This window comes from Takifugu flavidus, chromosome 2, assembly GCF_003711565.1.
Source record: "Takifugu flavidus isolate HTHZ2018 chromosome 2, ASM371156v2, whole genome shotgun sequence".
NCBI classification, from domain to species: Eukaryota; Metazoa; Chordata; class Actinopteri; order Tetraodontiformes; family Tetraodontidae; genus Takifugu; species Takifugu flavidus.
The window spans coordinates 9,282,180-9,298,159 of NC_079521.1; the positions used below are offsets into that span (position 1 = coordinate 9,282,180).

The 15,980-nt window shown below is 47.1% G+C and overlaps 1 protein-coding gene across 3 annotated transcripts; it reads right to left on the bottom strand.

The window, feature by feature from the left end:
- Positions 1-288: 288 nt before the first annotated feature.
- Positions 289-15,085, bottom strand: cngb1a (cyclic nucleotide gated channel subunit beta 1a). 3 transcript variants are annotated; one of them, XM_057023394.1, is made up of 39 exons: positions 14,835-15,085; positions 13,655-13,796; positions 13,547-13,586; positions 13,425-13,470; positions 13,077-13,176; positions 12,969-12,982; positions 12,513-12,527; positions 12,188-12,299; positions 12,058-12,100; positions 11,906-11,978; positions 11,535-11,623; positions 11,408-11,462; positions 11,286-11,315; positions 11,145-11,205; positions 11,043-11,070; positions 9,796-9,896; positions 9,587-9,663; positions 8,977-9,114; positions 8,733-8,774; positions 7,296-7,400; positions 6,989-7,151; positions 6,755-6,785; positions 5,623-5,740; positions 5,487-5,549; positions 5,265-5,413; positions 4,888-5,106; positions 4,600-4,808; positions 4,471-4,521; positions 4,317-4,403; positions 4,096-4,160; positions 3,860-3,982; positions 3,562-3,703; positions 3,333-3,492; positions 3,049-3,146; positions 2,707-2,790; positions 2,452-2,570; positions 2,133-2,279; positions 1,373-1,559; positions 289-1,251 (listed from the first exon to the last, which is right to left on the bottom strand). In XM_057023394.1, exons 2-39 carry the CDS (start codon positions 13,793-13,795, stop codon positions 1,057-1,059), a joined length of 3,720 nt encoding a protein of 1,239 aa, XP_056879374.1. In that variant the 5' UTR covers position 13,796; positions 14,835-15,085; the 3' UTR covers positions 289-1,056. The 3 variants fall into 3 exon arrangements, with proteins under 3 accessions (XP_056879374.1, XP_056879369.1, XP_056879382.1); XM_057023389.1 differs by having other exon boundaries at positions 12,969-12,985; XM_057023402.1 differs by lacking the exon at positions 8,733-8,774 and having other exon boundaries at positions 12,969-12,985.
- Between the last annotated feature and the right edge of the window lie 895 nt (positions 15,086-15,980).

Below are 15,980 nucleotides of genomic sequence, written 5' to 3' on the forward strand. Positions count from 1 at the left end.
TCAGCAACAGTGTTGTGAATATTCAAGCACTGCAGCTTAAATGTTGTCTTGATGTTATTTTGATTATATATTTCGTTATTCTTTGTAATTGATTCTAATTGTAATTTAACAAAGTTTAAAAGGTACAATGAATGCAGCAAAAAACTCTAGATCAATGAAATACAAGTTAAAGCTTAACCATTCCCCTAGTGATTAAATACACAACTTTTAATCTTTTGTGCACAGCTGCTTATAAATCATACCCTCTTTGCGACTGTAGTGAGGCTGAATAATTTGTGACATTAAAAGTTGTCATTAACAAACGTCATCTCACTTTATTTTGTTATATATTCAACCGAAAGCTCAACCAATGACAGCCAAAACCTGAACAAATTCACAAAAACAAATATTAACAGTATTAAAATCTGTAAATGTGCCCTGTGGGCTGCATGACAAGCTACAGGTTAAACAACCCAAACAGTTAATTTAAAAGAGCATCAGGTGTCCCACACGAACACATCAAACTGAAAAAGCTGCTGTCTATTGCTGTTAGTCAGTTATAGCTGACTAAAACTTACCATTATACCACAATTAAGAGAAACATTTTTGTCTCGAAGCATAAAAACATCTGAATTCTGTTTCCTACTTTACAGTTTTCACAGATTTGAGAGAGTTTTCTATGTCAACATTTCTTTTTTTAAAAACCTTTTTCTTCAAAATACAATCTTTGGCATAGTTTTACAAAAAACAACATCCAAGAAAATGAGTTAATACGTATAAAAAGTTTTTAATCTCTTTTTAATCAAGGGTTAATGTCCACCCACAGGGGAAACAGCGCCCCTCTGATTAAACATAGAGAATGAATGTGAGTTAATGTGTGTGGTGAGAGAAGGTACTGCAACCTGACTGCGGGCTCGGGGAAAAACTAATTTACGCAACAAAAAAAAAAGAAAAAAAAGAGGAGGGTAGAGAGTCCACCGATAATGAAGAGCCAATAGACAGAGATCAGACTACAGTGGAGCTGTGCTGGAGGCTGCTGAAAGGCAGGATGTTGGACAATGGATGTTTCCTATCAAATCATTCCTCCTTCTCCACCTCTCCATCTTCACGGGTAACCTCCACCATCAGAACTTCCTCTCCAGCGTGTCGGGACGTCATCCTGATCACAACAGAGCTGTCAGTGCTCTCTGACACCGTGTCGTCCACGTCCTGGACAGTCGACAGACGGATTGGAGTGCGTCGATGTGTCGGTGAAGGAGGGGCAACAGAAATCTGTGAGGAACAAAACCGTTTCTTTCAGTCAAAGAACTTCAGTCACCATCAGCAGCTGTTTAGTCCCGTCTCTTAGCGCCCTCTACAGTCAGCCAGTTTAACACCCTTGACGCTGTCTCACCTGTGAACCATCAGCCTGTTTGTATGTTTCTCTCAGTTTGGCAAACGTTCCTTTAATTCCCGCCTGCTCCGTCATCTTCAGCGCTGCCCGGAATAATTTGGGTGTTTCCTCTTGTGGGGGAATCACATCCTTTGCCTCTTTACCGCCATCCTTCTGTTCTGGCTTCTTGTCCTTCGTCAGCATCATCCTGCAAGAAAGATAAAAGGAAAGGCAAAACGAAAGAAAGAAAGAAAGAAAGAAAGAAAGAAAGAAAGAAAAAGAAAGAAAGAAAGAAAGAAAGAAAGAAAGAAAGAAAGAAAGAAAGAAAGAAAGAAAAGAAAGAAAGAAAGAAAGGAAGAAAGGAAGAAAGAGTTAGCAGAATATTAGCATACCAGCACCTGCAGCAGATCCACCCTCCCTCCTGCAGCACCATGTTCTGACTGAACCTCCAGGTTCTCCATGTGCTGACTGACCTGAGCCAGCAGATTACCGCTGATGCTTATCCAGGACAGCTGACACGGATCAGACGGGATCACACGGAAGGACAGTGTCAATCCAGTATTTTAGTCTGGAGAACTCTGACCAATGAGATCACATTGTTGCGTCTGACGGACCGGCCCATTTGAAGGATTATAAAAGCGGCTATCGTATGTTTGATTTAACATTGTTAATGGCGCTCTGTGGAGGCATCAGGGCTTCAACTCTGTGTGGGCAGAACTTTAACTCATGTAAAATAATTAATCTGGGCTCAGTTTCTGGGTTCAACCGGAAACCGCCTTACTTGGCCTTCTTGCGGAGGAGTTTCTGGGACTCAGGGTAGTGGACCAGGATCTCTGCCAGGTCCTTCTTGTCCAGGATGAACAGGTTAGCGAAGCCATGTGCCTTCACATTGGCTGTGCGTCTGTTGCCCCCACCCCCTGCAAGTAAGCTGTTCAATCACAGGATGATGAGATGTCATGTGAGGAGTCAGGGCGTGTCTGTAGCATTTACTACTACATTAGCATGTTATCTAACTGAACCCACAAAAGTGATGGCTCCACAGATGAGATTATCAGAACTGCTTTAAACTGGTTGCCAGGACAACAGGAAGCAACTGTCACCTTATCTCACCAAACACGGAGCCAGCTCTGATGGTAACGAACACCGTCTGTAGGTCAGGACCGCCCACCACCTGAACCTCACCCTGCTTGATGATGTACATCTCCCTGCCAATCTCCCCCTGACACACACACACGCACACACACCACACACACATGCACACAACCCACACACACGCACGCACGCACACGCACACACATAAGTTTCTTCAATGAGGCATGTCTATGAAAGTCCTCAAAGTGTGTGTGTGTGTTTACCTTTTTACAGACAAAGTCACCGGGCAGGTAGACCACAGATTTCAGCCTGGTCAGCATGTCAAACACCATCTGTCTGTCACAACCCTGAGACAGACAGACAGACAGACAGACAGACAGACAGACAGACAGACAGACAGACAGACAGACAGACAGACAGACAGACAGACAGACGACAGACAGACAGACAGACAGACAGACAGACAGACAGACAGACACAGACAGACAGACAGACAGACAGACAGACAGACAGACAGACAGACCTCAGATCATCTAGTTTTCCTGATTCATCATCTTTGCGTTGCTAATAAACAGCTCTCTGATGAGAATATCAGTGTTTCCCACCTGAAACAGTGCAACTTTGCTGACGATGATGTAGTTGACGTCCACGGCGATGTCCAGATGCATCTTAGCAGGAAGCTGCACCAGCAGCTCCTGTTCGTCTACACACAGACAACACAGCGCTTCAATCACAAACAAGCAGCTGACACCGATGCTTCGATTTCACACGTGTCACTAACTGTGGTTATTTGCGGACGTTTTTAAGCAGCTAGCGTGTGTTTATCCTACATATATCGTGAAACATTCAGTAGCTGATGATGGATTCTGACAGAAAATGCCCCTCTTACCCAGCATGCCCTGGCTCTTCCACGTGTAGTCGTACCAGGTCTTGATGCGGTTCTGCACCTCGTTGGGGATGTTGTAGGAGTTCATGTACTTCATGGTGCTGTCCATGCAGGCTCGGTAGTAGTTCTCGCCTGCTGTCGCGGCTCCAACTACGTCCCTCATCTGAGACGGAACCAGAGAGTTTTGATTATGACCTTAGGATCATGGTTAGCAGAGTGAGGGTTCACTTACCTGACCAATCATGATGGAGAAAGCAAAGACACCAACAAAGTAGTTGATGAGTTGGAAGCAAATCTCAAAAACGGTGGTAGGGTCTGGCAGACCGCCAATGGTGATCAGCGTCTTCACAGCAAAATAGTAGCAGCGGATGTAGCTGCGCAAAGGTAACAGAGACTTGACCCTCAGGTCCTGTAACGCCCATTACTACGACTACCCGGTGGTTTACTCAGAGAAAAGGTTTTCACAACATTGACAATCGTCTTCTGTCCTAATGAGTGAAATCAACCAGTTGCGTGTGGACCGTCCTTACGCGTTGCCTTTTCCATCGTAGACCCACTTGGTGGATCCCAGTCCCTCATAGTCAGAGCCCCAGTAGAAGAGACAGGCGTTGATGTGAAGAGAGTATAACAGGTAGGTGGAAGTACGGATCACCCTGGTGACAAGAGAGAAAATAAAAATGTCAACAAAGACAACAATTGGACAGTGTCAACCACAGAGGCAGAGACATCGACAGTAGCCACAGGTGAGCAGCAGGGCGGAGCTCACCTGTAAATGTAGGCTTTCTTCATCACAGCTTCCATCCTGTCGTTGAACTCAGAGAAAACCTGGTACTGAGGAAACAACAACAGCCGTGATTCTTTTTCTGCTTATACAGAAGAAGAACCATCAGAACTTCTTTCCACATTAACGGTAGCAGCACTCGCAGGTGAATCAGAGGTTTATGGGCTCAGGAGGACAGAAGACGACCATCAGACAAAGGTTCTGACCTTCAACAAACGAGGAAATCTGAGCAGGGAATTGACTCCAGTGAAGTAATAGAATATCTCCAGTGGAAACAGGCTGATGACGTCCATCTGCAGACACACGGGATTGAGTCCATCAGCCTGGTGAGTTCGCCAGGTGAGCAGACTGAGCTTTTACCTTGAATCTGTCTGTTGTCATGTAGTTTTCTCTCATTTCCTTCTTATCACACTGAAATGAAAGGACTCTGTTACAGAAACAGAATTCAAAGCGAGAGAGAGAGTTGTTTTTCCCTCCACGGGCACTGACCACGATGTCGCCGCCACGGACGAACTGCAGCCGGGTCTGGAAGAACAGGATGTCAGTGATGTAGATCAAGTCACAGGTGTAGTCCATGAGTAGCCACAGGTGGATGTTCTCCGGAGTTTGGTAGGGAAATGCCCAGCGGACCGGGATCAGCCACACGTTCCAGTTCCACGCCGCCACAACAAAGAAGAGCCAGATCACATAGAACCGATCTGTTGAGTCCAAATCATCAGTCGGATCAGCTCAGCAAGGAAACTCGGAGTTACTCTAATACCCTGTGAGTTTTGGTACCAGTGTATGGGTCCATGCTGGAGGGGAAGCGGAACTCCATTATTACCCTGATCCAGTCGGGGACTGGGGGGAGTTTGGGAATCTTCACCGGATGTCCTAAAATCTTAAAAGGCAGTTCAAACTCGTCTTCCTTTTCTGCCTCTGCAGCAGGAACGTCGTCCTTCTTTCCATCTCCTGGAGGAGGAGGAGGAGGAGGCGGAGGAGGAGCTTTGCTCGGAGCTGCAGAAACCAGAAAATAAAGAGTGTTCCTGATTCTCCTCTGGGTTGACCTCTTCATTGTGGCAACATGTCAGCGGGTTTCATTTAGCCTCAGATTCAGTTGTTCTCTTTAGCACCGTAAGAACATCAGCACACAGGAAACACTACAGGAGTCGTACAGGCTGAAGGACTTTCTTCTTCCGACTCGTCCGGGTCCGCCAGCCGCTCCTTCTGCCGTTCTGTTCTGCCTTTGAAAAGGTTGACGAGCTGATTGAGACGGTCCTGGATGACCACGCTGCCAACACTGGCTGCTGACAGCGGACGCGTCCTGCAGGGAGACAGGACAGATGTGGAGGACGGCAGAGACACAGAGGTGAGTGAGTTACTGGGGCGTCTCTTACTCCTCCTCCGCTGTCAGCAGATCCACCTGACTGGTCGTGCGCAGCTCATCCACATGTTCTGGGCTGAGGAGAACAAGTACAAGATAATCCTGACTACAAAGACTGAAAGACGGCCGAGTCCCCAGGAGTCCACTACCTGAACTTGGATGTTAGGAGGTCTGTTCCTGGGGGGAACCGGACCTCTGGGTCTGGGGTTGTGAATATCTGAGGGATGTTTTGACCTTCAGCGTTTGCCTTCAGCCCCAAAGCTCCACCTGAGAAACAGGGCAGAGCAAACCAGACGCGATTTAAGGTCAAACTTTCATCTTCATTTGGAATACAAAGACTAACAGAACTAACTAAATAAACGTCTGAATCATGTAATTTTACAGTACACGAATCTCACCTCAAGTTGAAATTATTATAAGTCCAAATTCTCACATTGAAATTCGACAGTCACTTCAATTTTAACAAAATGAAGTAATAATGAACAATTAAAGCCTGTTTCAAGTGGGAAAAAACAGTCTTTTAGAAAAGAAAAAGTGGAAAAATAAATAAAATCCTGTGATGTCACCTGGGGTTGGTTTGGCCAGCAGCTCGTCGCGAAGCAGAGCAGAGCAGCAAAGCATGATGGGAATGATGGAGGGAGTGTGTGTTCGCAGTGTGACTGTGTGTTTGGCACTTCTAACTGTGATCTACACAAACCTGAGGAGTCTATAAGGCTATGGGGGTGGTGTGTGGGGGAGGGGAGGTTAAGGCTGCTGAGGGTGCTGGGAGTTTGAGCAAAGGGATCTGAGACGGCTGATGGTGGTGTTGCAGTGGCGGCGAGCCTGGCCGGGGAGCTGCATCAGCTCCTCCATCAGCTGCGGTGGCAGGGTAGGTAGGGACAGCCGGGGCGGGGCCAGGTCATGGTCATGCATTAGCTTTCTGCAGCACTCCAGGCAGCGAGCGACATGCGGGAGACGAAGCAGGAAGCTCTTGGCTGGAGAACAAGCAGGAACTGGATGGAGAAAAGGTGGATGAGAAGAGACAGCCGGGAAACGCCGACCCGTCGAAAAGTTTCATCTCATAATCGGAGGAAAATTTCCTTTTGATGGAAGGTCATGAGCGTAATTATGCAAGAAGCTACTTATTAAAATAAATTAAATACTCTTGATAATTTTCACTTCATTTCCATTTGTGTCTTCATTTCCAAGACACAAATTTTTGATCTAAAGTTTTCAGGAGGTTTTTCTTCACCACTTTGAAATCATTAAACTCTTCTTTATTTGGGTTTTGGCGAATCTCACCTGCACATCCATCGTCCACTGCTGCCTCAGTCTGAGGAGAAAATAATTAAACAGTATCAAACCTGATTGATAAGCTAACGTTATGTATCAAAAGTTTGATTTTTTGACGTCTATAAAAACATTCACAAAGGTTGGTTTTTTTGTCATTTTAGCAGTTTTGAACTGAAACTGAATAAATGAGGAGCAATAAATGGCATCGCCAGCCAATGGGAATGCCGTGCTTTAAAGGCTCACCGGACGAGACGCCTCTGGGACCGATGGAGTGGGTGGAGCTTGCTGCTCTGGCTGGCTCGTGATTGGCTGAGAGCCTGGACTCTCCAGGTCTCTCCTATCAGACGCTGGTTCTGCGGTGGTCGATGAAGGTGACCCAGCGGCTTCGCGCGGGCAGACGGGGACTCTGCGGGACAAAATGTTCAGTATAAATAAATTTCATACATACATTTACATCTATACTTTAGTATTTTAATACCAGAGTTACAGATTAACATTGATCTTGTTCGGTGACAGAATCTTATTTTACAAACACAAGTTTGAAGCTCACTGATGAGCTGTTCTGTCTTCTTCTTCTGGTCTGTTCGTGCCTCCTTCAGCAGCATTACGTTCTTCTTCTGTGATTTCTTCACTGTCCTCCTGCAGGTTCTGCAGCCTGTGAGGAGCAAACAGGGGACAGAGTCCCTGTCAGAGCCAGCAGGTCAGAAAATTGATCATTGTCTGAGGTGATCAATCAGGTCCGACGTGGAGATATTTGACTGTTTATGTACAGTGGCAGAGAAGCATGTGAACCTCTTGGAATTTCTGTGGGAACCAGTTTGGCAGGACCAGCACACCACCGATGACACACAGGTCGGGAAGTTCTAACAATTATTAGTGACGTTAGAACAGGTAATCAGTACAGGTGGGTAAACAAGCCTAAACGGTCAGAAATCCAGGCAACAAGCAGGAGGGGAATGATGGAGACCCTCAGGAAAGTCTGGCTCAGGAAGGAAGAAGAGCAGGGAGGTGCAGGTAACTGGTGTTAGGGACGGTGAAGAGGATGAAGGACAGGACAGCAAGAAACCTGAGAAAATGCCTTCTTTATTGAACACACTAGGTCGAAACACAAAATGGCCACAGAAGAAGTAGGTGAACCCTCACGCTGAAGAAGCTATCTGGAGTTTTTGTTCAGAAAATGTTGGACTGAGCTAAACTGACTATCAAAATAACTTCCTAAACCATTTTGTACAGTCTGACAGATGATCTGTAAAGACAAGATGGAACCGTGGCTGCTCAACCAGCCAGTGGGCACTCAGACAAAATGACCTTCAGATGACAGGAGACTCCTCGTTGAAACAACCCTGAGTGATAGCAAAGATCTGAAGGTGAGCTGGGTCACATCTGCATTTGTGAGTCTACAGTAAAACAGCGAACCGGCAGGACGCCACCAGGGAAGCTGCACTTCTGAGGAGCACACCAGCTGTGCTCTGTTGTGCACAGAGATATAGTCTGTGGACTGATGAAACTAAGCTCTACATCTGGATAATGTGAGAATGGCCGTTTGTCAGTGGAAAAGATGCAGATGTAACAACACACGAGACAAAACTCAACCCAAAAAACTCAACAGACCTCAACCCAATAGAGAAGCACCATGATGACATGAAGAGAGCCAAACACACGAGAACCTGACAGAGCTGAAGCAGTTCTGCCTGGAAGAAGGAGATGAAATGCCACCTGAACCTTGTGCAGGTCTGATAAATAGATACAGGAAGTGCCTGGATCAGGTTATTGCTGGCAGGGGAGGGAGAGGATAACCTGGACATGATGATGGGAGCACATCTAAAGATAAATCACTGCAGGAAAAAACATGAAATTCCGGAAGTTTCACAGCCTTTTCCCAGCCACTGCATTAACGAGCATTAGCTAATGGTCGATAGCTGTCTCAGCTGACTGCGAACACATCTGATCTGGACCAAAGCTTTTGGATTGAGGGTGATGGACTCACTCGGGATCATCTTCGTTTTCCTCCTCCGGGATATTGGACAGCCTGTTAACATCACACAGCAGGACAGTAACAGGTGAAAATCTCTTTCTCTAACTCTTTACCCTTCTGCACACAGTGTAATCTGCATTGATTGGTTGGGAATTTCAGAGGATTGAAGATTAACTGGGTGTTCCAGTTGAATCTACCCGAGGATCAGGTGAACAAAAGCATCAGTTGATCTGTGGATTTTGCTGGCGTCACTTACGGCTCGTTGGACTCAGGCAGCGTCTCAATGATGATCTTTGCTGAATGCTCCTCCTCCAGCTGTCGTACGGCCTCCTCGGCGGCCTTCCTGGCCATCTCTTCTGCGACCCGAGCCACCTCCAGACGATCCTGCCGCAGCCTTTACAGAGAAGAACAAAGCTCCTCTAATAATGTCTAATCAAAGCCTGTAAATCACAACAGTGGGACGTGTCTATTGGTGGTCATTGTGTCTCCATACCATCAGATCAGTGAACATTGCACCATATTTCATTTAATAACTAAATAAGCATTATTGGGTAACCACAAATAATAAAACAAGAACATGTACCTTTTAGTTTTAGAGCTAGCTATCAGATATCTTAACTGGATGTCAAATCAGCAGCCACACGTATGGAAATGTCGTAGTGGTTTTTACATTTTTCGCACGGTGTGTGCAAACTACTACACAACCCGTGTTAACAAGGGCTAGCAAAGGCAGCAAAAAGCGTTTTCGTAGATGTTGTTTTTCAGAGCCAGCAGACGTCACAGATCCTCCTGATGGTTGGTCTAACTAATCTGCCTGTCTGTGATGGTCTGTGGATTTTCCTTTCTGGTCCAGGTCAGACACCAACCTTTCCTCTGAGAGAGTTACAGCTGCTCCTTCTGCCTCCTTCTTTGTCATCTCCGTTTTGGTGTCTGCACCTTCTGTCTGCACAAAGCAAAGTACCGTTGCCCTTCACATCCTGATACCATGGGTACCATGATTCCAGACCACAGACCCAGATGACCAGTATAACCAGTGAGTAATGGTGGCATAATGGTGGCTCAATGTCAGACTCACTCTCTGTGACTCCTCCTTCACTTCTTTCTCAGCTTTCTTCTGCTCCTCGTCCTGTTCCAAGTCCTCCAGAACCAGATCTGATTTTTCCTGAACATTACTGACTGAACACCACAGAAGAAGAATATAATCACAGTGAAATGTTCCAAATCAACAAGTATTTAAAATAAAATGACACTTATGAGGACTAAATGCAACTCAGTTATGGTGTAACGGTGACACCATAACTGTGACAACAGAGTTAACGCACGGTTGTCACGGTGACCACCTTGTTGTCATCTTGATCACCTTGTTGTCACGGTTACTGCCCCCCCCATTGTAATCAACCTGTTGTCATAGTTAGGGCTACCACCTCCTATTGTCATAGTAACCACCCTGTTGTCATGGCTATCCCTGTTGTCACAGTGACCACCCTTATGTCAGGGTTACCTGCCTTGTGTTTTCACAGCTGACACACTATGGTCATGGTGACCAACATGTTGTCATGGTTACCACCTCCCTCGGTGTTCTTGTGGTGCCTCTGTTGTCATGTCGTTACCCCCTCCTTTTGTCATAGCGACGACCCTGTATCCTGGTTACCCCCATTATAACTGTAACTAGCTTGTTGTCACAGTTAGCCCCGGTTGTCCATGTGCTCCTGAAAACTCAGGCTGTTCATTGATTGGTTGATTTTTTTGTGTTGCTGTTTGACCGTTGCTAAGCAGCAGAACAGAAACTGTCCACAAACATTTCAAAATGACTTCTTTATTTCCATGAATCTAAAAGAATTTGTTGGTTTGAAGTGTAAGTAATCACGAGCTATGCAGAAAAAAAGCTACATTTTCCACTAGAAGCTTGAAGTTTACAGTAAAAACAGAGGGGCTCTTTGTCTTTGCAGCTCTGAGCTGGCAGAAACTGACGGTATCAAACTGGGAAAAACAACGTTTCCTCCCTCAGTTTTCAGTTATTTTCTGCTGCAGTCAGTGTCAGTGTGACTGACTCTGTCGACTCTTCATTCTCCTTTTATTTTAAGGGGCTCTGGTCGTCTGACCCCCTGAAACAGAAGGAGAAGAGGAGCTCGGTTAGAGTCTGCCTCACCACTGACATCTGCTCCTGCCAGGACAGAACGCACAAAAACCAACCACTCAAATCGCAATCAAACCTACGCCTGACACTCAAAACCAGGACCCAGTGGTGATGGCACAGAGGCCTGAGCGACCCTGGGGTCATATTTTAAAACGCTAGCTTCAGAAGGCATTAGCTGTACTTACTGGTCTGCAGCTGGTTGCTAACTGCATCCTGCAACACAGGAAGTACAGTTTTTAGTGGATTGGCCGGGGCGAATATGAGAACTTGATGCTACAGTCCCTCACCTGCTTCGGGACAGGCTGAGGCAACATGCGGCCGATTCCCCTAACGAGCCAGTCGACAACACTGTCAACGCAACAGCGACATGTCAGGTGAAATCACACACTCGCTTCAACATTTTAATCCTGCGGTCTGTTTCCACGTACTTGGGCTGCACCCCGGCTTCTTTGGGCGACCTGCAACGACAAGGTCTTTTTTACTGCACGTTACCAGGGTCAACCGTTTCCGAACGTCCAATAACAGATCTTTTATTAGAAGGATGCCTCACTGCTCGGTGTCGGCAGGTGTCGCTGCTGCAGGAAGTTCTGATGTCGCAGAAGCTGCTGTTGAAAACAAAACCAAAGCGTTACCATCCGCAATCAGCTGCTGTCATGGCGAGTTGATGGGGACCACACCTTCGACAGGAGGCTCAGACTTTGAGCTAACGTGAGCGTCCGGCTGTGGCACCATCTTCTCGATGCCGTGTTTGATCCAGCCTATCATCCTGTCAATCACACAAATAAACTTGATGGGACAGTAACAGAAACTCTGACGATGAGGTGATGACTGAACGTTATGAGTGAATAAAAGCTGGGTCAGCAGGCGGACGCAGACCTGAAACAGTGACGTGTCCTATCTTCGTCAGGACCGTCACAGGCATAAACCCAAACTAAATTCTAACATCAGTTCTCAAACCAGGTCTCAACCCTCAAACAGGTCTTTGATGTTGTGAGGACCAGCCAAAATGTCCTCACTTTGCTAGTAGAATGACTACACACACACATACGTGGGTGGGAGGGGCCTGTTGTCAGTTCTGTCCTCTTGGTCTGACTCCATCTTCACAGGCGGCGGCTGAGGTTCTGCAGAGGAGGACCAGATTTATGAGCTCTTGCTCTGAACGTTTGAAGTGTGAGAACCCTTCACGTACCCCAGGCTCACCTGAAGCAGCTGCTGCTGGAATAAGAACCTGGGGGAGAGCATCCTAAACACGACGCAGCCACCAGTTTGGTTAGAACAATAACTTTATTCAATGATCAAGAGGAGCCTTCTGCAGAACCTGCTGACCTACCTCAGGCTGTTGCTCCGGCTGCTGAACTGTAGCTGTTAACTGTTTGTTCTTCAGCTCAGGCTGAGGGACAAACTTCTCCAAACCCTGAGTGATCCAGGCCATCATCCCTTTACTGTAGATAAACAGAGAGGAGACGGATCTTCTGTTGCTTCTCACCACGGCCCAAACAAGCTCAAGTTGGAAAGCTGCTCACTATTTGGCAGGTCATTGACCTTAATCTGTTCCTCTGATAAGCTGTAGCTCACTATTTACCATCCGATGTGTGAGTGTGAGTGTGTGTGTGTGTGTGTGTGTGTGTGTTGTGTGTGTGTGTGTGTGTACTCACTCATCTCCAGGGTTACTGCGGTCCAGGAAGGAATGAAAGACGGAACATCAGACGAGGTTCTCAAAATCAGAACATTTCAGCTTTTTACAGGAAATCAGACTCTCAAAAGTCCGACAAGGGTGTTTTCACACACACGTGGGGTTCAGGTCCAGAGTGTTGACCTTTATCCCTCTGGGGTAAATTTAAAAGAAAGTACCACACATCTTTTCTCTGCCGGTTGCCGTGGAAACATGGCACACAGCACCAGCGGTGCTGCATTTGGGGCAGGTTCGGGAAAAAAAGATGTGTGAAGGAGACCAAACAAGCTTAAAAAAGGTTAAAATTTACCATTTTTGTCTCCTGCATGTGTGAAAGCAACCAGAATTTTCACATCTTTTCACAGACGAGCCACATCATCCTAAATTCTACTGGATTAAAGGCAGTCAGGGCCCCCCCGTCTCATTAAAGTGGACCTACCCGCTGACGGTTTCCTGCTGTGGCCGGACGTGTTGGAGAGAGAGGAACACGGGAGACGGTGTCAGAGCGTACATGGGCCCAGTGTGGACTCCTGAATCAGATCCTCACCTTGGTGCTGTTGGTCCGGCTCAGTTTTGGGGAGATCCCGGGCTGAGGCAGCGCGCCGCTGATCCACGTCAACACACCGGGCTGGGAGCTGATCACTGGGCTGGAAATAAGGCACGATGTCATCAGATCGAGGAATCATTAAGGATCTGTTCTGGTGACCAGGTAACGCCAGGAACGGGATCAATAACGTTAGCGATTGGCTACAGAAACGGATGATGGGGTGGCGTTTCTGGACCCTTGGATCCTGCTGAGGTGGCCCCGATCCAGATCCTGGGACTCTCAGAACTTGCTAGATTTTCCCGAGAATCCTTTTAGACCTGTTGGTCACATGAGACCTGCTGAACTCACCTGACTTCCTGTGCAGCCTCTTGTTTGGGGTTGTCACCTTTCTGAGCTGTGGAGGCATCGAGCGTATTTTAAACAGCTGAGCAGAACCCAACAGAACCAGAATAACCAGTGACAGGTGTTACCTTCAGCTTTACAATCATCTTGAAACGTCACCTTCTTCTCCTGATGACACAAACAATAAGGCGAAATAATAATATCGTAGTAATAATTCAACCAAAATGGTGTCTTACTTGGACAGGGGGCGGGGCAGCAGCAGGGGGCGGGGCAGCAGTAGGGGGCGGAGCATCGGTTTCAGCAGCACCTGGGTGTCCCTCCTTTTTGGGCGGAGCCTCAGGTGGCTTGGGGACAACTTTGACCACCCAGCTCAGCATCCTTGATGAGAACAGAGACGCTGGATCAAAGAGCCATCAGGATTAATCTGACAGTCACAGGAGTATTTCTGCACCTGACTGTGGACAGGTGTGACACCGGGACCACAGGTGTGACACCGGGACCACAGGTGTGACACCGGGATCACAGGTGTGACACCGGGACCACAGGTGTGAGACAGGGACCACAGGTGTGAGACAGGGATCACAGGTGTGAGACAGGGATCACAGGTGTGACACCAGGACCGGAGGTGTGAGACCAGGATCACAGGTGTGACACCGGGACCACGGGTGTGACACCGGGACCGGAGGTGTGAGACCAGGATCACAGGTGTGACACCGGGACCACAGGTGTGACACCGGGACCGGAGGTGTGAGACCAGGATCACAGGTGTGACACCGGGACCACGGGTGTGACACCGGGACCGGAGGTGTGAGACAGGGATCACAGGTGTGACACCGGGACCACGGGTGTGAGACAGGGAGCACAGGTGTGAGACAGGTGTGAGACAGGTGTGTTATTAAAGGTGTTGGATTATGAGCATCAGATTTATCCTCTGATCAATCATCACTACAACAGTCTCAGGTCCAGTTAGTTGGTTCAGCTCAGTCGAGTAACTGACGTCAACGAATCAGCTGGTCCGGAATATTCAATCGTCCCTGGAAACAGATTAAAATCGGAGGAACTTTCCTTCGAGTTCGTCGTCAAAACTTTTGTTAACGTTTGTTTTTTCCGCACTTTGAATATTTTCTCCCCAGATTGGGGACAATCGAATCACTTCCTGTTAAAAAGAAATAAAATCAAATCAAGGTGATTTTCAAATTTTAAAAGTCCCCAAAAAGCAGCAAAACTGCTCCCTTTAACCCAGCGACTCTTTTAATGGCTAATCGAGTGAAATTACAAAAAGAAAAAAAAATTTAATATTAATATCAATAAATGTGAGAAGAATCTGTCCTGTCCTCATCCTGGTCCCTTCATAAATCCTGCTGTGTTTTCACAAAGAGGAATAAAAGTCATGTGTGGTGGCGTCTCTGGTCCTACCTGGACGTTCAGTCGGGGTTCTGTAACATCCCACAGAGCCGTGAAGAAGAAGCAGCCGTGAAGACCTGTGGACACCACAGATCTGTGGCGGGATTATGGAGCAACTCCTCTTAATGGGATTAGTGGGGATCTGAAGGACAGGGAGGTGGGTCAGACCAATCTGAACCAGGAAGCCATTAAAGCTGGTGGTTCTGTTGTTGACACATGACCCAGGTTCAAACCAGAACAGGGAGTCCGCCTGGGGGTGTTCACCTCTCTGACCACCTGACCAGGATGGACCAGGTGTCCAGTTCCTGCAGGATCATCTTGGATCACAGGGGTCACCGACTGTTCCACCTGCTGCTGCCCTGCACCAGATCCGGGCTGCTGGCTTCTGAGGGATCCAGCACAAACCCACGACCCCCAGGATCATCTACGACCCCCAGGATCATCTACGACCCCCAGGATCAGCACCAACAAACGTCCTGAACATGTCCAATAATCCCAGTTGAGGACAGATCATCTGACCAACACAGCAAATTGAAACATTGTTTCGTTTCTAAAGCTAAAACACATCAACCCGACCGCTCCTGCCCATCGCCCGTGTCCGTATATGTCCAAGATTACCCAGCATGCATCAGCGCAGACTATTGCTGCTACCCTGGTGTGTTTGTGTGCATTAATCTGAGCATGTTTGGACACATTTCACAGATTAGTCTCGTTTTAATGTTTAAATTGGATTGAAGTGGTGCGACCTCAGCATGACGGAGCTTAGCGGCTGCAAACACAACTGCTGGCTCCTTTGTTAGCGAGCAGGCTACAAAAAAACCATTATAGGTTACATACTGGAACACTGAAACAGGAAGTTGTTAGGCTAACGTTAGCAGGTGTCAGGTGTTGTTGCCAAACTGAAAGGCTAACAAACACATACATGTTCCCAATAGCATATTAAGCTAATTCTATGGACACTGTTTGAATTACAGTACAGTTTATCTCATTTTACGTGTCCACATGGAGAATGATATGGATCTGAAGCTGTTGTGCTTTTAGCACATCAGCATGTTTCAGTAGCTCCTGGTTAAAGCTGTTAATGTGGCTCTGAGGAGGATTAGCAGCTAACAGGATCAAATCCAACATCAGCGAAACGGAGGATTGACGCTACCTGAG